This window comes from Anomaloglossus baeobatrachus, chromosome 1 (assembly GCF_048569485.1).
Source record: "Anomaloglossus baeobatrachus isolate aAnoBae1 chromosome 1, aAnoBae1.hap1, whole genome shotgun sequence".
In the NCBI taxonomy this organism is placed as follows: domain Eukaryota; kingdom Metazoa; phylum Chordata; class Amphibia; order Anura; family Aromobatidae; genus Anomaloglossus; species Anomaloglossus baeobatrachus.
This window is the reverse complement of record NC_134353.1, coordinates 745,923,675-745,950,911: the sequence shown is the minus strand read 5'-3', so window position 1 is coordinate 745,950,911 and position 27,237 is coordinate 745,923,675. Positions and strand designations below refer to the sequence as shown.

At 51.1% G+C, this 27,237-nt stretch overlaps 1 protein-coding gene across 3 annotated transcripts in view; it reads left to right on the top strand.

The window, feature by feature from the left end:
- Positions 1 to 27,237, top strand: part of CFAP251 (cilia and flagella associated protein 251) — a 235,633-nt gene that overhangs the window by 69,637 nt on the left and 138,759 nt on the right. For all 3 annotated transcript variants that reach the window (XM_075323342.1, XM_075323353.1, XM_075323331.1), the window contains exons 5-8: positions 3,360 to 3,469; positions 11,022 to 11,130; positions 11,217 to 11,297; positions 25,841 to 25,918. In XM_075323342.1, coding sequence (XP_075179457.1) covers positions 3,360 to 3,469; positions 11,022 to 11,130; positions 11,217 to 11,297; positions 25,841 to 25,918 — 378 coding nt within the window. The remainder of the gene's footprint in view (positions 1 to 3,359; positions 3,470 to 11,021; positions 11,131 to 11,216; positions 11,298 to 25,840; positions 25,919 to 27,237) is intronic.

The following is a 27,237-nucleotide window of genomic DNA, read 5'->3' as shown; positions in this document are numbered from 1 at the left end:
GTGTATATAATAATAATAATAATAATCTTTATTTCTATAGCGCCAACATATTCCGTAGCGCTTTACAATTCAGGAGGATCATATACATACAAGTAACAGTTATAGAAATACAATATTTAGAGGGGAAAAAATACAACCCTGCTCGTGAGAGCTTACAATCTACAATGAGATGGGGGGAGAGGCAAGGTATATGCTCGGAGGGAGGAGCTACACTTTTTAGTGTAGTACTTTGTGTGTCCTCCGGAGGCAGAAGCTATACACCCATGGTCTGGGTCTCCCATTACGGAACTATAAGAAAAATAATTTACGGTAAGTAAACAAAATTCTCTTTTTTTCACATTCATCAATGGGGGGAAAAACTCTGAATTGACATTCTGCAGATTTGGAACTGCTTCAAATCTGCATGGAAAAACTAAGCAATGTGTGTGAGATCTCAGGAATATCATTCTCTTTGCTGGTATTTTAGCCCACTGTATTGTTTTGCTGCAAAAATGGTGGGGGCAAGATGACGCGAAAAAACTGCAACATGTGAACGTACCCTAAGGCTACGTACGCTCCCCCAGTGAGCTTTTGGTGAGCTTTTAGGCTGCAGAATTTGTGCCCCATTATTTTAAATGATGTTGCTTGCTTTTTTATCCATTGCATTTTTGTCTGCGTTTTTTTAACATGCGTTTTATTGTATTGTTGACGCTCTGGTTTTTGTTTAGTTATGCTTTAAATCATGCTTTAAATAAAGCTGCTTTCTTTTGTTTTTTGATACTTCTTGGTATTTGGTTTTGAAAAAACTTTATTGATATACTTGGGTTCGAATTACACACATTTTTGATGGATTTCTGCTGCGGAAACACACTAAGGGCTCATGTGCACATTGCGTAATTGCATGCATTTACGCTGCGTGTTGCACTGCAGCGTAAATGCATGCGTCCTGCGTCCACTGTACAATCTATGTAGATTGTGCATGATACGTGCCCACATTGCTTTTTTTGAACGCAGCGATTTGGGAGCTAAAATTTTGACTCAAATCCGTGCATTCATAAAAGCAGCATGTCTATTATTCCGTGCGCTTTGGATGCAGCTCCCACTCTGTCTATGGTGCGCAGGAAATTGGCTTTTTTTCCCCTAAAACACTGCATCCATTATGCAGTGTTTCTGCATCGATTTGAAGCGCACATGTGCTGTCAAATCGTTGCAGAATATTCAGCAGTTACATGCGAACAAGCCCTAAAAAAGCACAGGCATTTTTTATCTGTGAATTTTCCACATACAATAATGCAAGCCTAAAGCTGGGTTTACACACTGCAACATCGCAAAGGACATCGCTGTAACGTCACCGGTTTTGTGACGTTATAGCGACCTCCCCAAGTCTCTGTTGAGTCGCTGGTGAGCTGTCAAACAGGCAGATCTGGCCAACGACGCAACAGCGATCCGGACCTGCAGAGCGACCTAGCTGGTTGTTGGGGACGTGTCAAAGCTGCTATTTGAAAGGGAAGTCGCTGTAAAGTCCCCTTTACACACTGAAACTTTCTAGCGATCATGCTGCACAGCGGGAAACAAAGGACCTAGGAATGGTCCTGAACGATTTGTAGCGATCACAACTTCACAGCAGGGGCCAGGTCGCTGATAGGTTTCACACACTGCAATGTCGCTGGGGAGGTCGCTGTAACGTCACAAAACCGGTGACGTTACAGCGATGTCGTTTGCAATGTTGCAGTGTGTAAAGCCACCTTAAGGGGAACATCTGCACAGAAGTCTCAGTAAAAAAAGAAGCGCATTGGGCTGGAGATTATATAAATCCCATCCTCTGGAGCTGTAAGATGCTGCATTTCTGACACAGCGAAAATACTCAGCATCAAAAACTCACCAACGGTCATCATAGGATCGTACCCTACAAATCGGATACCATTTTTAAGCCCATGACAAACAGTTTTTCATTTGTGGGACATCCATATTTTTTGCATTCGTGTTATTAAAAAGTGTCTGAACTTTTAATCATCTATCGACTCTTAACAATTTATCAGTTAATACCAGATAAACCATTACAGCACAAAGTCTGTCTTCCATGTTTCATCCGTTTTATAAGGCTCCCCATAGACTTTAATGTTTGAGTCTGATCAGTAAAACAGATGACGTGATCCAAGTCTCATGGACCGGAGACACAGAACCGATTTTAAAACTGATGTGTGTATGGATCAATTCAATTCTGTGGGTCAGTGTAAGTGCAACACACGATGTATCATAAAATTAAACATAGAAAAATGCTTTAGGGTACGTGATCACCATCAGGACTCACTGCGTCCCGGACGCAGCGGGTCCTGACTTGCGAGGCTCCTCTGCAGGAGACCGCAGCTACTCATCCCCACAATCCGGGCTCTGGCAATTGCGGTCTCTTCTCTCTCTCTTTTTTGTTCTCCCTGCAGAGAACACTTGCGATTCCGCAGCAAACAATTGACATGCTTGTGGGTCAGAAAGCCGCACTGCAGGTCAAGTTACGCTGCTGGCAGTACATGCTCATTGGGTATGGGATTTCTAAAAATCCCATCCACTGTACTTGTACTGTACATCGCAGCGTTTTGGACACAGCTAAAATATGCTGTGTCCAAAATACATTGAACACTGATTGTGGACATGCACCATTAGATTCAAGCCCTGAAGAGAAGCGTATACAAAAAAACCCTCAACATACACAGAATCTGTATTACCCTGGTTGGTCAAGTACAATTGTACTAATTTTCCAGGCAAGTGGGATTTTTTGGCTGGAAACAGCCAACAGCTCCATATTCATCATCCCCCTCAATAAATCCTGAAGGCTCGTTCCCATATGTATGCACCTTAAACGGGCTCCGTCAGCACAGGATGACTATTCAAACAAGTATATGCGCCCAGTGCATCATGGCCGAGCCATTTTCCTTCTATCTTCCCACCTCCCTGAAGCAGGGGTGAAGGGGCACTAAAATGTTTGGCCCCGCCATGATGCTCCAAGCGCTTGTACTTGGTTTGTACAGATATTCTGTGCTGATAGTCCTATTTTATAAGAAAAACATGTTGAATATTTGGTGGTTTATTTTAACCTCAGTATTTGGAAACCTAAACCAGGAGTGGGACAGTCAGAGGAAAAGTATAGTAGAAACATGGGCACCACTTCTGTATTATTTACCCACTACTGGTTTTGGTAATACTGAGTAAGAAAACTCACCAAATACTCAACTGACTGTGGCTTTAAGGTTACACTTTCCTAATATTGAGTAATAGAATAATCCTGTTTTTGTCTCTAGATATCCTGCAGCATTATTGAACACGGAGCAGATATTGTAGCATTTGCACTTTGGTACAATGATGATTTGTATCTGTTCTATGTCTAGGGTCACTGCAGCTGCATCTCCTGTTTGTGTGTTAGTGAGGATCGGCGATGGATTGCGACAGGCGATCAAGGGCCAGAAAGTCTCATCATTGTATGGGATTCATTCTCAGGGTAAGAGGCTGTTTTCAATGCATGAAACTGCATAACACTGAACTCATACAGAACATTTGCGAAAATGCTTTTAAATAGTATTTTTCTTCGGCGCTCCATTGGGAGACCCAGACGATTGGGTGTATAGCACTGCCTCCGGAGGCCACACAAAGCATTACACTAAAAAGTGTAAGGCCCCTCCCCTTCTGGCTATACACCCCCAGTGGGATCACTGGCTCACCAGTTTTCTGCTTTGTGCGAAGGAGGTCAGACATCCACGCATAGCTCCACTGTTTAGTCAGCAGCAGCTGCTGACTATGTCGGATGGAAGAAAAGAGGGCCCATACTAGGGCCCCCAGCATGCTCCCTTCTCACCCCACTTTATGTCGGCGGTGTTTGTTAAGGTTGAGGTACCCACTGTGGGTACGGAGGCTGGAGCCCACATGCTGTTTTCCTTCCCCATCCCCCTGAGGGGCTCTGAGGAAGTGGGATCTTACCGGCCCCCAAGCCCTGAGGCCGGGCTCCATCCACAGACCCATAGAACCTGCTGGATACGGAGCTGGGTACCGTTCAGGGACAAGGCCCTGCGACATTCAGGTACTCTGTGTCCCAAACAGGCCGCGCACATTCCAGACTTGCTGGGTGTGCTAGTGCGCCGGGGACAGTAGCGCTGCGCGCTGGGGTTACAGTCACTACAGTTTTTCTGAGTGACTTTGTGTTGGGGACTGCCGCGCCGACCGCCCCTGGAGCGGCGGCGCGGCTGCGACTTGTAGTGCGCCGGGGACTTAGCGCCGACCGTGCTTTTACGACGGCGTCGCTTATAAATTTAGTCCCCGGCTTCTGCGGCCTAGCTCCGCTTCGTTCCCGCCCCCACCCTGTCAATCAGGGCAAGGGAGAGACGCTGTACGATTAATCAGCGCCGAGGGCTGGAGTCTTATTTACATGCTCCAGCCCTCTCACTGAGCACAGGGGGACGCTGGTTTCCCGCTCTTTGTCTGCACACGCCCAGGGCCCGCCCCTCTCCATAGGACGCCGGCAGCCATTCCTACATGCAGTCTGGCTGGAGAACGGACACAGGCTCTGGGAGACCCAGACAAGGGATTTCTGGCGACCACACACCCGCGTTAAGCGGGCGGTAAGCAGCACATTAGTGCTGGCCCCACTAGTGCCACAGTGTTATATTGGTGTACCTTTTTTTCTCTATACCATATATATATGTATATATATATTTCACTGTAAGGTCGCTTCTTGGCTGTATACCCTATCTTGCTCTGAGGAGACGACAACATGTCATCCGCAAAACGCAAGGGTGCCAAGACACAGGCTGTAAGCGCTGCTTGTGCCGCTTGTGGGGCTGATCTACCGGCAGGTTACAATGACCCCCATTGTGTGCAATGTTCGGTCCCTGTGCCACTTCGTCAGCCGGAGTCTATGGTGGTAGTGGCCCAGGCAGAGTCGCCGGTGAACCCTGTCCCGGTGACGGGGACAGAGTTTGCAGTTTTTGCTGACAAGATGTCTGTCACTATGACAAAGATACTAGAGACCTTGCAGGCCAGGCCAGTTACTCAGACCATGGACACTGCTGCGGCAACGTTCCCCGGTCCCCCTCAGTTGGAGTTAATCCGTGATTCAAGGGGGTCCCAGGCATCTCAGCCTGACGGCTCTGATTCAGATGACAGTCCCAGGCAGCCTAAGCGTGCTCGCTGGGAGAGACTCTCCACGTCATCACGCGGATCAGGGTCTCAGCGAGAAGAGTCTCTACATGATGAGACAGAGGAGGGTGATCAGGAGTCTAATCCTGAAACCGCTCTCAATCTGGATACTCCTGATGGTGACGCCATGGTAAATGACCTTATAGCGGCCATCAATAGTCTATTGGAAATTTCTCCCCCTGCCCCTTCTGCAGAGGAGGCAGCTGCACAGCAGGAGAAGTTCCATTTCAGGTATCCCAAGCGTAAACTGAGTACTTTTCTGGACCACGCTGACTTCAGAGAATCAGTCCAGAAACACCATGCCTACCCTGACAAGCGTTTCTCCAAACGTCTTAAGGATACACGTTATCCCTTTCCCCCTGACGTGGTCAAACGCTGGACCCAGTGTCCAAAGGTGGATCCCCCAATCTCCAGGCTTGCGGCTAGATCCATAGTTGCAGTGGAGGATGGGGCTTCACTTAAAGATGCCAATGACAGACAGATGGACCTTTGGTTAAAGTCTGTCTATGAAGCTATCGGCGCGTCGTTTGCTCCAGCATTCGCGGCCGTGTGGGCACTCCAAGCTATTTCAGCTGGTCTGGCACAGGTGGACTCTATCGTACGTCCAGCAGTGCCGCGAGTAGCGTCCCTAACCTCGCAAATGTCTGCGTTTGCGACTTACGCTATCAACGCTATCCTGGACTCTACAAGCCGTACCTCAATGGCGTCTGCCAACTCTGTGGTTTTGCGCAGAGCCTTGTGGTTAAAGGAATGGAAAGCGGATTCTGCTTCCAAAAAATGTTTAACCAGCTTGCCACTATCTGTAGATAGACTGTTTGGTGAACAATTGGCTGAAATCATTAAACAATCCAAGGGTAAAGACTCCTCCTTACCCCAGCCCAGATCAAGCAAACCTCAACAGAGGAAGTGGCAGTCGAGGTTTCGGTCCTTTCGAGGCTCCGGCAAGACCCAATTCTCCTCGTCCAAAGGGACTCAGAAGGAGCAAAGGAGCTCAGATTCCTGGCGGGCTCACTCACGCCCCAAGAAAGCAACCGGAGGAACCGCTTCCAAGGCGGCTGCCTCATGACTTTCGGCCTCATCCCTCCGCATCCTCGGTCGGTGGCAGGCTCTCCCGCTTTTGCGACATTTGGCTGCCACAGGTCAAAGACCGGTGGGTAACAGACATTTTGTCTCACGGGTACAGGATAGAGTTCAGTTCTCGTCCTCCGCCGCGGTTCTTCAGAACCTCCCCACATCCCGACCGAGCAGATGCCCTTCTGCAGGCGGTGTGCTCACTAAAAGCAGAAGGAGTGGTGATCCCTGTTCCTCAGCAGGAACAAGGGCAAGGTTTTTACTCCAATCTCTTTGTGGTTCCAAAAAAGGACGGCTCGTTTCGTCCTGTTCTGGACCTAAAGCTGCTCAACAAGCATGTGAACGCCAGGCGGTTCCGGATGGAATCCCTCCGCTCCGTCATTGCCTCAATGTCTCAAGGAGATTTCCTTGCATCAATAGACATCAAAGATGCTTATCTCCACGTGCCGATTGCTACAGAGCACCAACGTTTTCTACGTTTCGTGATAGGAGACGACCATCTCCAGTTCGTAGCTCTGCCATTTGGTCTGGCGACAGCCCCACGGGTTTTCACCAAGGTCATGGCGGCAGTGGTAGCAGTCTTGCATTCTCAGGGACATTCCGTGATCCCTTATTTAGACGATCTACTTGTCAAAGCACCCTCTCAAGAGGCATGCCAACACAGCCTGAATGTTGCGCTGGAGACTCTCCAGACTTTCGGGTGGATCATCAACTTTTCAAAGTCAAACCTGGCACCGACTCGATCACTAACATATCTTGGCATGGAGTTTCATACTCTCTCAGCGATAGTGAAGCTTCCGCTGAACAAGCAGCGGTCACTACAGACAGGGGTGCAGTCTCTCCTTCAGGGTCAGTCGCACCCCTTAAGGCACCTCATGCACTTCCTAGGGAAGATGGTGGCAGCAATGGAGGCAGTCCCGTTTGCGCAGTTTCATCTGCGCCCACTTCAATGGGACATTCTCCGCCAATGGGACGGGAAGACAACTTCCCTAGACAGGAAAGTCTCCCTTTCTCAGACGGCCAAGGACTCTCTGCAATGGTGGCTTCTTCCCACCTCATTATCACAGGGAAGATCATTCCTGCCCCCATCCTGGGCAGTGGTCACGACAGACGCGAGTCTGTCAGGGTGGGGAGCAGTTTTTCTCCACCACAGGGCTCAAGGGACGTGGACTCAGCAGGAGTCCACCCTTCAGATCAATGTTCTGGAAATCAGGGCAGTGTATCTTGCCCTATTAGCCTTCCAGCAGTGCCTGGAAGGAAAGCAGATCCGAATTCAGTCGGACAACTCCACAGCGGTGGCATACATCAACCACCAAGGAGGGACACGCAGTCGGCAAGCCTTCCAGGAAGTCAGGCGGATTCTGATGTGGGTGGAGGAAAGAGCATCCACCATATCAGCAGTTCACATCCCGGGCGTAGAAAACTGGGAAGCAGACTTCCTCAGTCGCCAGGGCATGGACGCAGGGGAATGGTCCCTTCACCCGGACGTGTTTCAGGAAATCTGCCGCCGCTGGGGGGTGCCGGACGTCGACCTAATGGCGTCTCGGCACAACAACAAGGTCCCGACCTTCATAGCGCGGTCTCGCGATCAAAGAGCTCTGGCGGCAGACGCCTTAGTGCAAGATTGGTCGCAGTTCCGGCTCCCTTATGTGTTTCCACCTCTGGCACTCTTGCCCAGAGTGTTACGCAAGATCAGATCCGATTGCGGCCGCGTCATACTCGTCGCCCCAGACTGGCCGAGGAGGTCGTGGTACCCGGATCTGTGGCATCTCACGGTCGGCCAACCGTGGGCACTACCAGACCGTCCAGACTTACTGTCCCAAGGGCCGTTTTTCCATCGGAATTCTGCGGCCCTGAACCTGACTGTGTGGCCATTGAGTCCTGGATCCTAGCGTCTTCAGGATTACCCCAAGGCGTCGTGGCCACCATGAGACAGGCTAGGAAGTCCACTTCTGCTAAGATCTACCACAGAACGTGGAAGATTTTCTTATCCTGGTGCTCTGCACAAGGAGTATCCCCCTGGCCATTCGCGTTACCTGTCGTTCTTTCCTTCCTGCAATCTGGGTTGGAAAAGGGCTTGTCGCTCGGCTCCCTTAAAGGGCAAGTCTCGGCACTATCCGTGTTTTTTCAGAAGCGTCTAGCACGACTTTCTCAGGTGCGCACGTTCCTGCAGGGGGTTTGTCATATCGTACCTCCGTACAGGCGGCCGTTAGATCCGTGGGATCTAAACAAGGTCCTTGTTGCTCTCCAGAAGCCGCCCTTCGAGCCTCTGAGGGATGTGTCACTTTCTCGACTCTCACAGAAAGTGGCCTTTCTGGTAGCGGTCACGTCTCTTCGGAGAGTGTCTGAACTAGCAGCGCTGTCATCCAAAGCTCCTTTCCTGGTGTTCCACCAGGACAAGGTAGTGCTGCGCCCCATTCAGGAGTTTCTCCCTAAGGTGGTATCCTCTTTTCATCTTAATCAGGATATCTCCTTGCCTTCCTTTTATCCGCATGCAGTTCATCGGTATGAAAAGGATTTACATTTGTTGGATCTGGTGAGAGCACTCAGAATCTACATTTCCCGCACGGCGCCCCTGCGCCGCTCGGATGCACTCTTTGTCCTTGTCGCTGGTAAGCGCAAAGGGTCGCAGGCTTCCAAAGCCACCCTGGCTCGATGGATCAAAGAACCAATTCTTGAAGCCTACCGTTCTGCTGGGCTTCCGGTTCCATCAGGGCTGAAGGCCCATTCTACCAGAGCCGTGGGTGCGTCCTGGGCATTACGACACCAGGCTACGGCTCAACAGGTGTGCCAGGCAGCTACCTGGTCGAGTCTGCACACTTTCACCAAACATTATCAGGTGCATACCTATGCTTCGGCGGACGCCAGCCTAGGTAGAAGTGTCCTGCAGGCGGCAGTTGCCTCCCCGTAGGGGAGGGCTGTCTTTGCAGCTCTAACATGAGGTATTTCTTTACCCACCCAGGGACAGCTTTTGGACGTCCCAATCGTCTGGGTCTCCCAATGGAGCGCCGAAGAAGAAGGGAATTTTGTTACTTACCGTAAATTCCTTTTCTTCTAGCTCCTATTGGGAGACCCAGCACCCGCCCTGTTGTCCTTCGGGATTTTTGGTTGTTTTTCGGGTACACATGTTGTTCATGTTGAATGGTTTTCAGTTCTCCGATGTTACTTCGGAGTGAATTTGTTTAAACCAGTTATTGGCTTTCCTCCTTCTTGCTTTTGCACTAAAACTGGTGAGCCAGTGATCCCACTGGGGGTGTATAGCCAGAAGGGGAGGGGCCTTACACTTTTTAGTGTAATGCTTTGTGTGGCCTCCGGAGGCAGTGCTATACACCCAATCGTCTGGGTCTCCCAATAGGAGCTAGAAGAAAAGGAATTTACGGTAAGTAACAAAATTCCCTTCTTTTGTTTACATTTTGGAAGACAATCAATATTATTAAGATTTGGTAATGAATTCCTCTGTTTTCAAGCCAGTTGTTTGCTGTCATTCGATGGGAATCTTTGTTGGAACATTTCCTTTTACTGCCTGGTCACATGGGTACATAGCTCGTTACAAGAGGACTGGGACTGTAATGAGCGGTGCACCCATGTGACCAGAACAGATATCCATTTTTCATTTTCTGCAGAAAGTTTATATTAGAAATGCTAAAACACTTTCTATTATGATGGTTATATTTCAATTGCTGAAACAATCCTTTTACATATCTAAGGCCGCAGTCACACTTGCGAGTGACTCGTGTGAATCTCACATTGCATCACCCGGCATGGCCTTCTGCACTACGGACAGGAGGGGGTCTGCTGCATATAAATGTATGCAACCTACCTGATCCTATCCGGAGAGTGTGCGGCCGTGCCGGGTGATGCAATGTGAGACTTGTACAAGTTACGCAGGTGTCACTCGCAAGTGTGACTCCAACCTAACAGAGTTGAAATAAAATTAAAGGGTACTTTACACGCTGCGATATCGCGATCGATATCGCTAGCAAGCGTACCTGCCCCCGTCGGTTGTGTGTCACAGGCAAATCGCTGCCCGTGGCGCACAACATCGCTTACACTCGTCACACAGACTTACTTTCCCTGCGACGTCGCTCTGGCCGGCGAACCGCCTCCTTTCTAAGGGGGCGATTCGTGCGGCATCACAGCGACGTCACACGGCAGCCGTCCAATAGAAGTGGAGGGGCGGAGATGAGCAGGCGGAATATCCCACCCACCTCCTTCCTTCCTCATTGCCAGAGGACACAGGTAAGGAGATGTTTGTCGTTCCAGCGGTGTCACACATAGCGATGTGTGATGCCGCAGGAACGACGAACAACCAGCGGTATGCACCACCAACGATATTCTAAAAAGGAGCGACGTATCAACGATTTTTGACGTTTTTGCGATCGTTGATCTTCGCTCCTAAGTGTCACCCGCTGCGATGTCGCTAACGACGTTAAGTGTGCGTCACTGACGACGTGACCCCCGACGATATATCGTTGGCGATGTTGCAGCATGTAAAGCACCCTTAAGAATGTGTATGCAAGTGATAGCTACAAGAAAAACATCAAGTGTTGGTGTATGAAGCACATTCCTAGCAGACACCTTAATAGGAGGCCATTAAAATTCCACTGACATAAAGAAGTATTTCAGACATAAAGAAACTGTGTAGCCATAATATTTACAGTATCAGTAGACAATGTTATACATTTAGTGATACTAATAGTATTTATATTTAGTGATATTAAGATGACCAGTTCATGGTTGTATACTATTCCAGTATGCTCATTAAAAAGGTTAACTTCATTCTTTTCCAGAATTCCAGTTCACACCATATTTCAGAGTCATCCTCATGAGGGAGTAATCTCCATAGCTATGTCACAAAACGCCAAGTACTTGGCAACTATCGGAGGGGGCACTGTTCAGGTAGTAATTCATTAGTTTGTTGTAGTGTTTTGAAATATTGCTCTATTGTTACCTTCTTCTGCTCATTCCTGCTTTTTCATTGCTAGAAAGTCTGTATATGGGATTGGACAACTGGTTCTGAAACACCCATTTGTAAAGCTGAGCTGAATGCACAGTTTGGCCTTCAAGTAAGATCTACGCTTTATATTGTATTGTTTTTGTTTAATGACCGCACATTGACTTTTGACTTGGCCGTATCTGAAGTCTACAATGATGTCTGTTATAGTTGAGGGCAGTGAGAGCTTTACAGAGCAGACCTGCACTAAGCTCCTGTTAGGCCCTGTGCGCGCTCTCCGTTTTTTGCCGCGTTTTTGGGTGCAGTTTGTTGCCCAAAACTGCATGCATTGCCTTCCATAGCAAAGTCTATGAGAATTCAGAAAAGCTGTGCGCACATTGCTTCTTTTTTGCTTGCAGTTTTGAGAAAAGAAAAAAGAAGCAGCAAGTCAATTCATTTTGCGTTTTGTCTCTGTGTTTCGGAGGACTGGCAGATCAATTTCCCGCTGACTCTGGGTCGGCGGGGGATTGATCCCTGCTATCTGGCCAGATGCTGGTGCCCATATGAAGTCCATGTGGACCCGAAATCCGGCGCAATGTGGTAGGAGCAAGTACTTCATATTCACCGATCACCAAGGCGGCTGTCACACTGCTCCCGCGGCCTCTCATTCTTCTTCCCGGCCACTCATTAGGATCATACTTCACTGCTTCCCACACTCACCGGTGGCTGTGATTGGTTGCAGTCAGTTGCACCCCCATGCTGAATGATAGCTGTTTGACTGCAACCAATCACAGATGCCGGTGGGCGGGTCTATATCATACAGTAAAATAAATAAATACATTTTTAAAAAACGGCATGCGGTCTCCTCAATTTTGATATCCAGCCAAGATAAACCCCCACAGCTGGAGGCTGGTATTCTTAGACTGGGGAAGTTTATGTTTTTTAGGTTGCCCCCAGCCTAAAAATATCAGCCTGCATCCGCCTGGAATTGCTGCATCTATTAGATGCGACAGTCCCGGCACTTTACCAGGCTCTTTCCGATTGCCCTGGTGCGGTGGCAATTGGGGTAATAAGGAGTTAATAGCAGCCCATGGCTGCCACTAAGTCCTAGATTACTGATTGCAGGCATCTATCAGACACCCCTTCACTAATCTGTAAGCGAAAGTAAATAAACACAAACACCCCAAAAATCCTTTATTTGAAATAAATGACAAAAAAGTACCCTCCTGCACCACTTTTTATTAACACCAAACACACCCCTGCAGGTCCGACGTAATCCAAACTGGGTCCCATGACGCTTTCAGTACTACTGTATCTGACAATCACAGCGACTGGCCATAGAGCATGACTGCCCACTGTGAGGTGACTCTCAGGTTTGTCCTCCACCTGTGGATCACTTCAGTCGCAATCTGATTTGAGGTCACAAATGGAGGACTCCAGCTGTGACAGCAAATCACCAGAGTGACTGAAGTGAGCTATGCGATCAGTACGACATCACTCAGGTTAGTCGCAGCCACAAGGTGTCAGAATGAATTTGGATGAACCTGTGACGACACTGCCACAATTACGCGACTCTCTTCAGTCACTCTGGTGATTTGCTGTCACAGGTGGAGGACTCCAGCTGTGACCGGAAATCACCTGAGTGACGTCACCGCTGATTGTGCTGCTCTCTTCAGTCACTCGGGTGATTTGCTGTCACAGGGGGAGGATTCCAGTTGTGGCTGCAGCTAACCTGAGTGACGTCACTATATTCCTCTGTTGTGATGCATCCACAGCTACTGCTGATCTGGTTTCGGAAGAACTGAACAGTGTATGTAATGGTGGGGTTGGCTTTCAGTGAGTGATATCAATCTGAGCATGCATGCTCAGTTCAGACCTCACTCTCCTCTGCCTCCATCCTGCCAATGCTTTGGTGTGCTGTCCCTATAGCTGACAAGTGCTGCTAATTATTAGAAAGCATGTCACAAGGCTTGTCAGCTGAAAGCACGGCACTTCAAAGCTTCAGCAAGATCCAGACAGAGGAGAATGAAGCCTGATGTGAGCCTGGTCATGTATGGGGCAAAATGACTCTACTGAAGCATTGAAGTGCTGTCCCTTTATCTGACAAGCCCTTTGATATGCTTTCTAAGGATCAGCAGCACATTGAAGCACTTGTCAGCTGAAGGGTTGGCGCTCCAACCAAAGTATCAGCAAGATCCTGGCAAAGGAGGAGAGGGAGATCTGATCTGAGCATGCCCAGACTGCTGTCACTCACTGAGAGTAGCCCCATCCCTGCTGGTGACCTGCACTGCTCACTTCATCCAATTCCGGTCCCCAGATCAGAAGTAGAATAATAAAGCAGCCATACAGCCATGAGCTTACAGGAGCAGGGCAGGTAATAGAAGTATATTAGGAAACTTATTTTCTCTGACGCCTCATTAGGGGACACAGGACCATGGGTGTTATTCAGCCTATCCATAGGAGGACACTAAGTAGATGCAAAAGCATAGCTCCTCCTCTGTAGTATACACCCCCTGGCCGGGCCAGGCAACCCCAGTTTTAGCTTAGTGTCTGTAGGAGGCACTTCCATTCAAGGTTTGTTATTTTTTGAGGGCGACGGTTTCCTTTTGTGACCGATCTCCCACTACCATCAACGGGCGGGAACGTGGAGTGTCGCCTCCACGTACCCCCTCCTGCGATGCTGGATCCTGGGCTGGATGACGGGTTCCACAGACACCGATTTTCCAGAACCCAGAGCAGAGGCACAATTCCTCAGCCCCTCATTGCAGGCTCTGAGTTGAACATGGCACCTGTGTGACCGGACACAGCAAGCTGACTCTATTTCCATTGCCTGGACTGAAGCAGTGTTTAAGGTGAGATCCCCCTGACTGGTTTCCCAGACAAAGGGAGAAAAGACGGTGCAGGGAAGGCTCCCAGGACTGCTGAATTTACAGTATTTATTATGAGAAAGTCCCTTGCTGATTGCAAGGAGGAGAGCCCCAGGGATCCTGAACACAGAGTGTTAACTTTTCTCTAGCTTGCTGGCTGGAGGAGGGGGAAGTCCCTCGCTGTTTGCAGAAAGTCCTGCACAGATAATTTACCGGTGGCAGGGGGGGTGCCCAGAGCTCAGGAACTCATGCTGTTTATTTGCTCTGTTTATTTGCTCTAGCAGAAAAGCCGGCAGAGATAACCACCAGTGACAAGCTGTGTGCTGACTGGAGGGAGAGGGAAGAAAACTGTCAGAAGCTCCCTTCCCGCCGTTTTTTTACTACCCACAGCAGGGGGGGGGCACACTGACTTCTTCTTCGCGCTCTTTTAGCGCTAAGCCCCGCCCCCGCGGCCACGATATGCCCCGCCCCCCAGGAAAGCGTGCGAAGATGTCTACAGAGCTTTCTCCTTCCTGAGGACGCAGGGCCATCGGCTGATTCTGCTGAGGTGCTTGCTTCACTGGTAGCTCTGCTGACCATTGATCCCCCTCCTGGCATACTCCCATTAGGAAGATGCAGAATTCTAAGGGCACTAAGAGTGCTAAGGCCCACATAGTCTATTATTCAGCCTGCACTGCCTGCCACGCTGAGCTACCACGAAAACACACCTCTTCTCGCTGTGAGTCCTGTGCCCCTATAGCCCCCCAGGACCCCCCTGCCACCACCGCCGCAACCGTCAGCCCAGAGCCTAGGGCTCCCAGCCCACCGGAATGGGCACAGTTTCTGTCTCAATCCATGGAAAAACTGTCACAGAACCTGGTTCTGGCTATGCAATGTCATCCTCCACACCCTTCTGGGCCCCTGGACGGAACGCAGCCTGAGGATACCCCTATGGAGGATCCTTCTGAGGTAATCCGGGCACATGCTTCACCGGTTGCAGGGATCAGGAAAAGAGCACACGGCCAGGTGTCTCCAGCACTCTCTCATGGCCCCCATGACTCTCCCTCGGGAGCACACAGGGCAGGCTCTCCCACACGCTCCACGGCTTCTGAAGAGCTGGAGGAGGGAGAATGCTGTTTGTACCAGGAGGATTCCTTGGTCTCATCCTCCCCAGATGATCAAACTGGAATAGACTCCCCTATAGCAGCAATCAACCAAACTCTGCATGTGGAGGATCCCCCATCCACTACCACTAACCATGCGGTCTCCTTTAAGAGGGCAAGGAAACCCCAAAAGGTTTTGGCTGATCACCCAGAGTTTCAGGATATCCTCACAAAGCAAAGGGAGAAGCCTGACAGGCTCTTCGGTAACCGAAAACTCATGGAGTCCCGGTACCCCTTTGCCTCACCTGCCCCTAAGGGCTGGGCCGATCCGCCCTCGGTCGACCAACCAAACCCCCCCCCCCCCCCGCCGGTCTCCCCCTTACCACAAAGACGCTCCTGTCTTTACCCGATGGTTCCTCCATCAAGCACACAACAGACAGACAGTTGGAGCACCTCACCCGCTCTGCTTTTGAGGCTGCGGGTTCCTCCTTCTCGCCCTCCTTTGCCTCTGTGTGGGTCGCAAAGGCGATCTCGGTCTGGGCAGAATCCTTTAACACTTCGCTTCAGGAATCCCAGTTCACTCATACCTTCACAGAGGTAACAGCTCAAATTGCCGCTGCGGCGGAGTACCTCATGCAGGCCTCCATGGACGCTGCTACCTGCGCAGCGTTTGCCGCCTCAAATACCATAGCCATCCGTAGAGCTCTCTGGCTCTGACAATGGTGAGCGGACTCTGCCTCCAAGAAGTCTCTCACGGGCCTTACCTTTTTTTCCAGACTTATTGTTTGGCGAACGTCTGGACAAGCTCATTTCTGACGCCACGGGAGGAAAGAGTACCTCCCTCCCCCAGCTGAAGTCCAGGACGTCCTACACCAGATGTCCACAGTCCTAGTTCCGCTCCTTTCGGAACTCATTTGGTTGGTCGACATCCCGTGCTGTCCCCGCCACCAGCCGCGGACTACGCAGGGACCGACCTTCTTAGCTCTCCCCGAAACCCACTTCGTCCTGGCAGCCGAGACCGAAACAGTCCAGGACTAGGGAGACTCGGCCACGACGTTTTCCCCCCTCATGACTCCTTCGGCGCCCCGGAAGACACACTCATTGTAGGAGGTCGACTGCGGCTCTTTCAACACATCTGGGCTGCCCCCTCAGACGACAAATGGGTGCGAGACCTTGTGTCTGCCGGTTACCACATAGAATTTCGGACCTGACCCCCGAGTCGGTTCTTTCTCTCAAACCCCCCAAAGACTCAAACGACGCAACGGTTTTTTCTCAGCAATCCACTCGCTCCAAACAGCAGGCGTGATAATACCTGTCCCAGACGACGAGCAGTTCGGGGGTTTTTATTCCAACCTCTTTGTGGTCCCCAAAAAGGATGGGTCAGCTTGACCCATCCTGGACCTCAAACACCTGAACAAACATGTGCACGTACGGAGATTCAGAATGGAGTCCCTAAGGTCCATTATTGCATCCATGGTCGAAGGGGAATTCCTCGCCTCCATAGACATCAAGGACACGTACCTGCACATACCCATCGCCCCGGATCACCAAAAGTTCCTCCGCTTCGCAGTTCAGGACTCCCACTTTCAATTCGTAGCTCTACCCTTCGACCTTGCCACCGGACCAAGGGTCTTCACCAAAGTCATGGCGGCCGCCATGAGCGTCCTTCACGCCAGGGGAGTAGTCGTTCTCACTTACTTGGACGACCTCCTCATCAAGGCCCCCTCCTTACGCGACTGCTCAACCAGCGTACAGATCACTGTGGATACCCTATCCCGCTTAGGGTAGCCAGTGAATCTAGACAAATCATCCCCGATCCCATCACGATCCATCACCTTCCTGGGCATGTCCCTGGATACCCGTCGGGGCTTGATCTTTCTCCCTCAGGACAAGGCGATCGCTCTTCAACGAGCGGTACACTCACTTCTACGTCCTCCGTCTCATTCCATTCGAATCAGCATGAAAGTGCTCGGCAGGATGGTGGCGACTATGGAAGCAGTACCCTTTGCTCAACTGCACCTCCACCCACTGCAGCTAGCCCTTCTAGCGGCCTGGGACAAGAGCCCCTTCTCCCTGGACAGACATCTTCACCTGACGCCTTCAGTCAGGTACGCACTCCGCTGGTGGCTTCGGTCCTCATCCCTATCAAAGGGGAGATCTTTTCTCCCAGTAATCTGGCTGGTCCTGACCATGGACGCCAGCCTCCTAGGCTGGGGAGCAGTGTACTGGCACCACACTGCTCAAGGACGTTGGACGCCCCAGGAGTCTTCCCTACCCATAAACATCCTGGAACTCCGCGCGATCTGCCTCGCGCTCAGAGCGTTCTGCCATATGCTAGCGGGTCATTAGATTCGAGTCTAATCGGACAATGCGACAGCTGTAGCCTATATCAATCGGCAGGGGGGCACCCGCAGCAAAGCGGCTTATCTCGAGGCCCACAAGATCCTCAGCTGGGCCGAATCGACGGGATCAGTGATATCAGCGGTACACATACCGGGGGTAGAGAACTGGGCAGCAGACTTTCTAAGTCGCCAAGGCCTGGCCGCCGGAGAATGGTCTTTCCACCCAGATGTGTTTCTACACATCTGCACTTGCTGGGGCACACCAGACGTGGACCTAATGGCCTCAAGGTTGAATGCAAAGGTTCATAGCCAGGTCACGCGACCCGCAGTCCATCGGTGCGGATGCTCTAGTCTGCTCCTGGCACCACTTCCGCCTGCCTTACATATTTCCACCTCTACCCCTGCTGCCGCGGGTAATCAGGAAGATCAAGGCAGAGGGAGTCCCAGTGATACTGATAGCACCGGACTGGCCCAGGCGCGCCTGGTACGCCGAATTAGTACAAATGCTCACAGACGCACCGTGGCGCCTTCCAGACATCCTGGACTTGCTGACCCAATGGCCCATTTCCCATCAGAACTCCAGAGCCCTGAAGCTGACGGCATGGCCATTGAGACCTGGGTATTAACAAGAGTGGGATTTTCCCCCGCGGTTATTTCCACCATGATCAGCGCCCGAAAGCCTGCTTTATCCCACATTTACCACCGTACGTGGAAAATCTTCCTTTCATGGTGCAGAGAAACTAACGTCCAGCCTATGCCTGTGGCCATCCCCAGAATTCTCGACTTTCTACAGTCTGGCTTGCAAGCGGCGTTGGCTCTCAGTTCCCTTAAAGGGCAGGTCTCAGCGCTCTCAATCTTCTACCAATGCCGCCTGGCTCAAAAACCGCACGTCAAGACCTTCCTCCAGGGCGTTTCCCATCTAGTTCCCCCGTACAAACGGCCGCTGGACCCATGGGACCTCAACCTTGTTCTGGACGGTCTCCAGAGGTCTCCCTTTGAACCCCTCAAGGAATCCTCCCTTGCTCTTCTGTCCTTGAAGGTAACATTCCTGGTGGCAATTACGTCCATCAGACGGGTTTCGGAGCTAGCAGCACTCTCTTGCCGCGAGCCTTTTCTGACCCTTCACCAGGACAAGGTGGTTCTGCGCCCCCTTCCGGATTTCCTTCCTTAGGTTCTTACCCCGTTTCATTTGAACGAGGACATTGTTCTGTTTTCCTTTTGTCCACACCCAGTTCATAGGGTGGAAAGGTCTCTGCATTCGTTAGACCTCGTCAGAGCTCTCAGATATTACATATCCAGGACAGCCCCCTTTAGGAAAACGGACTCTTTGTTCGTCATTCCTGAGGGACCTAAGAAGGGACAGGCAGCTTCAAAGGCGACTCTGGCTCGCTGGATTCGCTCTGCGATCCAGGAAGTCTACCGCCTGCAACTCAAGCCCATTCCTAGTGGGCTACAGGCTCATTCCATGCGAGCAGTTGGCGCTTCGTGGGCCATTCGGCATCAGGCTTCAATGGAACAGGTGTGTAAGGCTGCGACCTGGTCCAGCCTACATACGTTTTCAAAGCATTACAGAGTCCATACCCAGGTTTCAGCTGAGGCAAATCTGGGTAGGAAAATTCTGCAAACGGCAGTAGAGCACCTCTCTCAGTCTCAGTAGGTCCTCCAGGCTGTCTGGGACTGGTTCCTAGTCCTTGGGTTGCGTTGTCTTGTTTTTACTTTTCCCACCCATGGACTGCTTTAGGACGTCCCATGGTCCTGTGTCCCCCAATGCAATACTGCTTGTGTACTAAAACTAAGGCTGCCTGGCCCGGCCAGGGGGTGTATACTGCAGAGGAGGAGCTATGATTTTGCATCTACTTAGTGTCCTCCTATGGATAGGCAGCATAACACCCATAGTCCTGTGTCCCCCAATGCAATACTGCTTGTGTACTAAAACTAAGGCTGCCTGGCCCGGCCAGGGGGTGTATACTGCAGAGGAGGAGCTATGATTTTGCATCTACTTAGTGTCCTCCTATGGATAGGCAGCATAACACCCATGGTCCTGTGTCCCCTCAATGATGGCTAAGAGAAAACCATTTTATGGTGAGTACACAAAAATCCGTTTATTAGGAAGAGTTAGGTCACATGAAAAGGGGTTAAATTAGTAATGGAAAACCTCTTTAATAAAGCAGCCCCCTGACTGTGATTTGTATCACAGTACACTCCAATCTTGGCAGTTGGCTTATATTACTTTCTTTGTCGCTCTATTGGGAGACCCAGACAATTGGGTGTATAGGCTATGCCTCCGGAGGCCGCACAAAGTATTACACTCAAAAGTGTTAAGCCCCTCCCCTTCTGCCTATACACCCCCCCGTGCTCCCACGGGCTCCTCAGTTTTTTGCTTTGTGCGAAGGAGGTCAGACACGCACGCACAGCTCCACAGATTGGTCAGCAGCAGCTGCTGACCATGTCGTATGGAAGAAAAGTGGGCCCATATAGGGCCCCCAGCATGCTCCCTTCTCACCCCACTCTTGTCGGCGGTGTTGTAAGGTTGAGGTATCCATTGCGGGTACGGAGGCTGGAGCCCACATGCTGTTTTCCTTCCCCATCCCCCTCAGGGCTCTGGTGGAAGTGGGATCCTATCGGTCTCCAGGCACTGAGACCGTGCTTCATCCACAACTCCTGTGGAGCCTGCTAGATAGGAGCCGGGTATCGTTCAGGGACATGGCCCTGCTACTTGGAGGTACTCTGTGTCCCCGTGGGGACCGCGCACAGCAACACTCCAGCTTTGCTGGGTGTGCTAGTGCACCGGGGACCGCGGCGCTGACCGGGTTAATATGTGCCATTACACACTCAGCGTTGCTGAGTGTGTTTATGTATAGGGACTGCCGCACTGACCGCCGCTGCCATGGAAACACTGCGGCGCGGCTGGGACTTGTAGTGCGCCGGGGACTTCCACGCCGGCCGCGCTTTTACGGCGGCCGCGTTTATTACTAGAGTCCCCGGCTTTTTGCGGCCTAGTTTCCTTTCCTCCCGCCCACAGCCCTGACAGGCAGGGGAAGGGCGGGACGCTGCACAGAACGAGCAGCACTGAGGGCTGGAGCATGCTTTGCATACTCCACTCCCCTCACTGTGCACAGTGCAGGCACCAGTTCCCGCTCTTTCTGGGTCACGCCCACGGCTCCCTCCTCTCCTCAGGACGCATTCCTGTCAGCTCCTCGGACGCTGCAGAGGGGGAAAAAATCTGGGAGACCCAGGCAGGGACTCTGGTGGCCTCACAACCGCTTTAAGCGGGTGGTAAGCAGCACCGGTGGTGCTAGCCCCATTGTGCAGTAGTGTAACATTTTATGTTTATTTTACACTGTATAGTGCACAGTTGATTTCTGGCTATATACCCTATTGTGTTGCTCAGGGAAGATAATAGCATGGCGCCCACGAAAGGCAGGGGTGCCAAAACACAGGCTTATTATGTTGCCTGCGCCGCATGTACGACCCCGCTACCGGCAGGTTCCACTGACCCTCATTGTGTGCTCTGTTCGGCCCCTGTGGCACTTACTCAGCCAGAGCCTCTGCTAGGGGGGGCCCAGGGGGAGCCACCTGCTAACACTGTTCAGGTGACAGGGACGGAATTTGCAAAACTCTCTGAGACTATGGCTAAGATACTGGAAGCCTTGCAGTCCAGACCGGTATCTCAGCACAGGGACTCTGTTGAATCCTTGTTCCCTGGCCCACCTCAGCTGGACCAACAATGTCCTCCCGGGGTATCTCATGGATCCCAAGCTGAGGGTTCTGACACAGACCCCAGCCCCAGACCGACTAAGCGAGCTCGCTTAGATTTTCCCTCGACATCATCGTATTGTTCAGGGTCTCAGCGAGGGGAATCTCTGGTTGATGACGCGGAGGTAGCTGATCAGGATTCTGATCCTGAGGCCGCTCTCAATCTTGATACTCCGGACGGGGACGCCATAGTGAACGACCTTATTGCGTCCATCAATCGTATGTTGGATATTTCTCCCTCAGCTCCTCCGGCGGAGGAGTCGGCTTCCCAGCAGGAGAAATTCCGTTTCAGGTTTCCCAAGCGTACACCGAGTATGTTTCTGGACCACTCTGATTTCAGAGAGGCAGTCCAGAATCACCATGCTTGTCCAGATAAGCGTTTTTCTAAGCGCCTTAAGGATACACGTTATCCCTTTCCCCCTGACGTGGTCAAGGGTTGGACTCAGTGTCCCAAAGTGGATCCTCCAATCTCCAGACTGGCAGCTAGATCCATACTTGCAGTGGAAGATGGGGCTTCACTCAAAGATGCCACTGACAGGCAGATGGAGCTCTGGTTGAAATCCATCTATGAAGCTATCGGCGCTTCTTTTGCCCCAGCATTCGCAGCCGTATGGGCGCTACAAGCTATCTCAGCAGGTCAAGCGCAAATTGACGCAGCCACACGCACGTCCGCGCCACAGGTGGCGTCCATAACCACTCAGACGTCGGCATTTGCGTCTTACGCTATTAATACTGTCCTGGACTCTGCGAGCCGTACGGCGGTTGCAGCCGCCAATTCGGTGGTACTCCGCAGGGCCTTGTGGCTACGGGAATGGAAGGCAGATTCTGTTTCCAAAAAGCGCTTAACCGGTTTGCCAATTTCTGGCGAACGATTGTTTGGCGAGCGTTTGGATGAAATCATCAAACAATCCAAGGGAAAGGATACATCCTTACCCCAGCCCAAACCGAACATACCCCAACAGAGGAAGGGGCAGTCGAGGTTTCGGTCCTTTCGGGGCGCGGGCAGGTCCCAATTCTCCTCGTCCAAAAGGCCTCAGAAAGATCAAAGGAACTCTGATGCATGGCGGTCTAAGTCACGTCCTAAACAGACCACCGGAGGTGCCGCTACCAAAGCGGCTTCCTCATGACTTTCGGCATCCTCACTCCGCATCCTCGGTCGGTGGCAGGCTCTCACGCTTTTGCGACACCTGGCTGCCACGGGTAAAAGACCGTTGGGTGAGAGACCTTCTGTCTCACGGTTACAAGATAGAGTTCACCTCTCGTCCCCCGACTCGATTCTTCAGGTCATCCCCGCCTCCCGAGCGAGCCGAGGCTCTTCTGCAGGCGCTGGGCATTCTGAAGGCAGAAGGAGTGGTGGTCCCTGTTCCTCTTCAGCAACAGGGCCACGGTTTTTACTCCAACTTGTTTGTGGTCCCAAAGAAGGACGGGTCTTTCCGACCTGTCCTGGACCTGAAACTTCTCAACAAACACGTAAAGACCAGGCGGTTCCGGATGGAATCCCTCCGCTCCGTCATCGCCTCAATGTCCCAGGGAGATTTCCTTGCATCGATCGATATCAAAGATGCTTATCTCCACGTACCGATTGCTCCAGAGCACCAGCGCTTCTTGCGCTTCGCCATAGGAAACGAACACCTGCAGTTCGTGGCACTGCCGTTCGGCCTGGCAACAGCCCCACGGGTTTTCACCAAGGTTATGGCTACTGTAGTAGCGGTCCTCCACTCTCAGGGTCACTCGGTGATCCCGTACTTGGACGATCTGTTGATCAAGGCACCCTCTCTAGAGGCATGCTAACACAGCCTCGACGCTACTCTGGAGACTCTCCAGAGTTTCGGGTGGATCATCAATTTTCCAAAGTCAAATCTGACACCGGCCCAATCGCTGACATACCTTGGCATGGAGTTTCATACCCTCTCAGCGATAGTGAAGCTTCCGCTGATCAAGCAGCGGTCACTACAGACAGGGGTACAATCTCTCCTTCAAGGTCGGTCACACACCTTGAGGCGCCTCATGCACTTCCTGGGGAAGATGGTGGCAGCAATGGAGGCAGTTCCTTTCGCGCAGTTTCACCTGCGTCCTCTTCAATGGGACATCCTACGCAAATGGGACAGGAAGCCGACGTCCCTCGACAGGAACGTCTCCCTCTCGCAGGCGACCAAAGCTTCCCTTCGGTGGTGGCTTCTTCCCACTTCATTATCGAAAGGGAAATCCTTCCTACCCCCATCCTGGGAGGTGGTCACGACGGACGCGAGTCTGTCAGGGTGGGGAGCGGTTTTTCTCCACCACAGGGCTCAGGGTACGTGGACCCAGCAAGAATCCTCGCTTCAGATCAATGTTCTGGAAATACGGGCAGTGTATCTTGCCCTGAAAGCGTTCCAGCAGTGGCTGGAAGGCAAGCAGATCAGAATTCAGTCAGACAATTCCACAGCGGTGGCATACATCAACCACCAAGGCGGCACACGCAGTCGGCAAGCCTTCCAGGAAGTCCGGCGGATTCTGCTGTGGGTGGAAGCCATGGCCTCCACCATCTCTGCAGTTCACATTCCAGGCGTGGAAAACTGGGAAGCAGATTATCTCAGTCGCCAGGGCATGGACGCAGGGGAATGGTCCCTTCACCCGGACGTGTTTCAGGAGATCTGTTGCCGCTGGGGGGTGCCGGACGTCGACCTCATGGCGTCCCGGCACAACAACAAGGTACCGGCGTTCATGGCACGGTCTCAAGATCCCAGAGCTCTGGCGGCAGACGCCTTAGTTCAGGATTGGTCGCAGTTTCAGCTCCCTTATGTGTTTCCTCCGCTGGCACTGTTGCCCAGAGTGTTACGCAAGATCAGGGCCGAATGCCGCCGCGTCATCCTCGTCGCTCCAGACTGGCTGAGGCGGTCGTGGTACCCGGATCTGTGGCATCTCACGGTCGGCCAACCGTGGGCACTACCAGACCGACCAGACTTGCTATCTCAAGGGCCGTTTTTCCATCTGAATTCTGCGGCTCTCAACCTGACTGTGTGGCCATTGAGTCCTGGATCCTAGCGTCTTCAGGGTTATCTCAAGACGTCATTGCCACTATGAGACAGGCTAGGAAACCGACGTCCGCCAAGATCTACCACAGGACGTGGAAAATTTTCCTGTCGTGGTGCTCTGCTCAGGGTATTTCTCCCTGGCCTTTTGCCTTGCCCACTTTTCTGTCCTTCCTTCAATCTGGACTGGAAAAGGGTTTGTCGCTCGGCTCCCTTAAGGGACAAGTCTCAGCGCTCTCTGTGTTTTTCCAGAAGCGCCTAGCCAGACTTCCACAGGTACGCACGTTCCTGCAGGGGGTTTGTCACATCGTCCCTCCTTACAAGCGGCCGTTAGAACCCTGGGATCTGAACAGGGTGCTGATGGTTCTTCAGAAACAACCATTCGAGCCAATGAGGGATATTTCTCTCTCACGCCTTTCGCAGAAAGTGGCTTTTCTAGTAGCAGTCACTTCACTTCGGAGAGTGTCTGAGCTAGCAGCGCTGTCATGCAAAACCCCTTTCCTGGTGTTTCACCAGGACAAGGTGGTTCTACGTCCGGTTCCGGAATTTCTCCCTAAGGTGGTATCCTCCTTTCATCTCAATCAGGATATCTCCTTACCTTCTTTTTGTCCTCATCCAGTTCACCAATGTGAAAAGGATTTGCACTTGTTAGATCTGTTGAGAGCACTCAGACTCTACATTTCTCGTACGGCGCCCCTGCGCCGCTCGGATGCAGTCTTTGTCCTTGTCGCTGGCCAGCGTAAAGGGTCACAGGCTTCCAAATCAACCCTGGCTCGGTGGATCAAGGAGCCAATTATCGAAGCTTACCGTTCGGCTGGGCTTCCGGTTCCCTCAGGGCTGAAGGCCCATTCTACCAGAGCCGTGGGCGCGTCCTGGGCTTTGAGGCACCAGGCTACGGCTCAGCAGGTGTGTCAGGCGGCTACCTGGTCGAGCCTGCACACTTTCACGAAGCACTATCAGGTGCATACCTATGCTTCGGCGGATGCCAGCCTAGGTAGACGAGTCCTTCAGGCGGCGGTTGCCCACCTGTAGGAAGAGGCCGTTTTACGGCTCTCTTACGAGGTATTATTTTACCCACCCAGGGACTGCTTTTGGACGTCCCAATTGTCTGGGTCTCCCAATAGAGCGACAAAGAAGAAGGGAATTTTGTTTACTTACCGTAAATTCCTTTTCTTCTAGCTCTAATTGGGAGACCCAGCACCCGCCCCTGTTTTTTTGTGTACACATGTTGTTCATGTTGAATGGTTTCAGTTCTCCGATATTCCTTCGGATTGAAGTTACTTTAAACCAGTTTATAATTCTTTTTCCTCCTTCTTGCTTTTGCACCAAAACTGAGGAGCCCGTGGGAGCACGGGGGGTGTATAGGCAGAAGGGGAGGGGCTTAACACTTTTAAGTGTAATACTTTGTGCGGCCTCCGGAGGCACAGCCTATACAACCCAATTGTCTGGGTCTCCCAATTAGAGCTAGAAGAAAAGGAATTTACGGTAAGTAAACAAAATTCCCTTCGTTGTCAACACTTTGTAATGGATGAAAAAAAAATGTTTGTTTTTTTTTTAAACATTAAAACTATTTAAAATATGGATCTTTAGAATCTTAAACCATTTTCTCTCTCTTCAGAAATACATTATATTTAATCCTAAAGATGAGACGCAGCTGATAACCAACAGTGACACACAAGTCATATTTTATTCCTGGGTAAGTAATGTTTTATGTGTCCAGTATTTCTCTATGATCACTTAGGCTTTATGGTAACATTTAGTCACCCCTGAGTACTAGTAAATTAATCGGATACTGCACTTTAGTATGGGGAAAATTTTTGGCAACTTTTTCCTTCATATAAAGTTAAGGCGTTCTTACATGAGTTACTGTAAAAAGAAGTCAACAATGTTATAATTTAGTGTCTACGCACACTGTAGCCGCCATATGTGGACTGACAGACACAACAAAGTGGAGATGTCTATAACAAACAATCAGATTGCTGTTTTCAATGGGCATTCAAAAATTGTAAAGCTCACAATGTAAGTGCCCACAATGAGTTATTGACGCTTCGTCTTTTCACTGCCTCAAAAAGCCAGCGTCTTAAGCCTGCTTTACACGGGACGACCGATCGTGCGATTTCCTGATCGATCGTACCCGCCCCTGGCGTTTGTGTGTCACGGGCAATTGATTGCTCGTGGCGCACAAACTCGTTAACCCCCCCGTCACACGTACTTATCTCCCAGGCGACGTCGGTGAGGGCAGTGAACATCCACTTCCTGAAGTGGGAGGGATGTTCGGCGTCACAGCGACGTTACATGGCCGCCGGCCAATAGAAGCGGAGGGGCGGAGATGAGCGGGATGTAAACATCCCGCCCAGCTCCTTCCTTCCACATAACCGGCGGGAGCCGCGGGACGCAGGTAAGCTGTGTTCATCGTTCCCGTGGTGTCACACGGAGCGGCGTGTGCTGCCACGGGAACGATGAACAACCGGCGCCATCGTTTCAAAAACGATTTTATGAAACCGAGCGACGAGTACACAACTCACGATTTGTGAGCGATACTGCGTCGCTAGGAGGTGTCACACAGGCCGACATCGCAAGCGACGCCGGATGTGCGTCACAAAAAACGTGACTCCGACAATCTATCTCACGATAGATCGTCTCGTGTAAAGCACCCTTTACAGTTCTACCCAAATGGATGGAACGTATAGTTTTACTCAGTGTAAACTGACCCGCGGTGCGTCTTTCAAATCCGCAACATGTCAATTTCTCTTTTAGGCACGCCGATTTTTATGTGCAGATTTTTCCCATGGAATTGCATTAGGTGTGGAAAATCCACAGGGGAAAATCACTCGCACATTCTTACTTCATTTCCGTTACGGAAATGCACCAAAAACTCATCCACACATGACTGTATCTGTAAAGCTTGGTCAAAGCAAAATACAAAAAAAGTATCAAGAATAATGCAGCTTTACAAATGACAAAAACACATGTAAAAAATACACACAATAAAAGATGTAGTTAACCTAATTTACC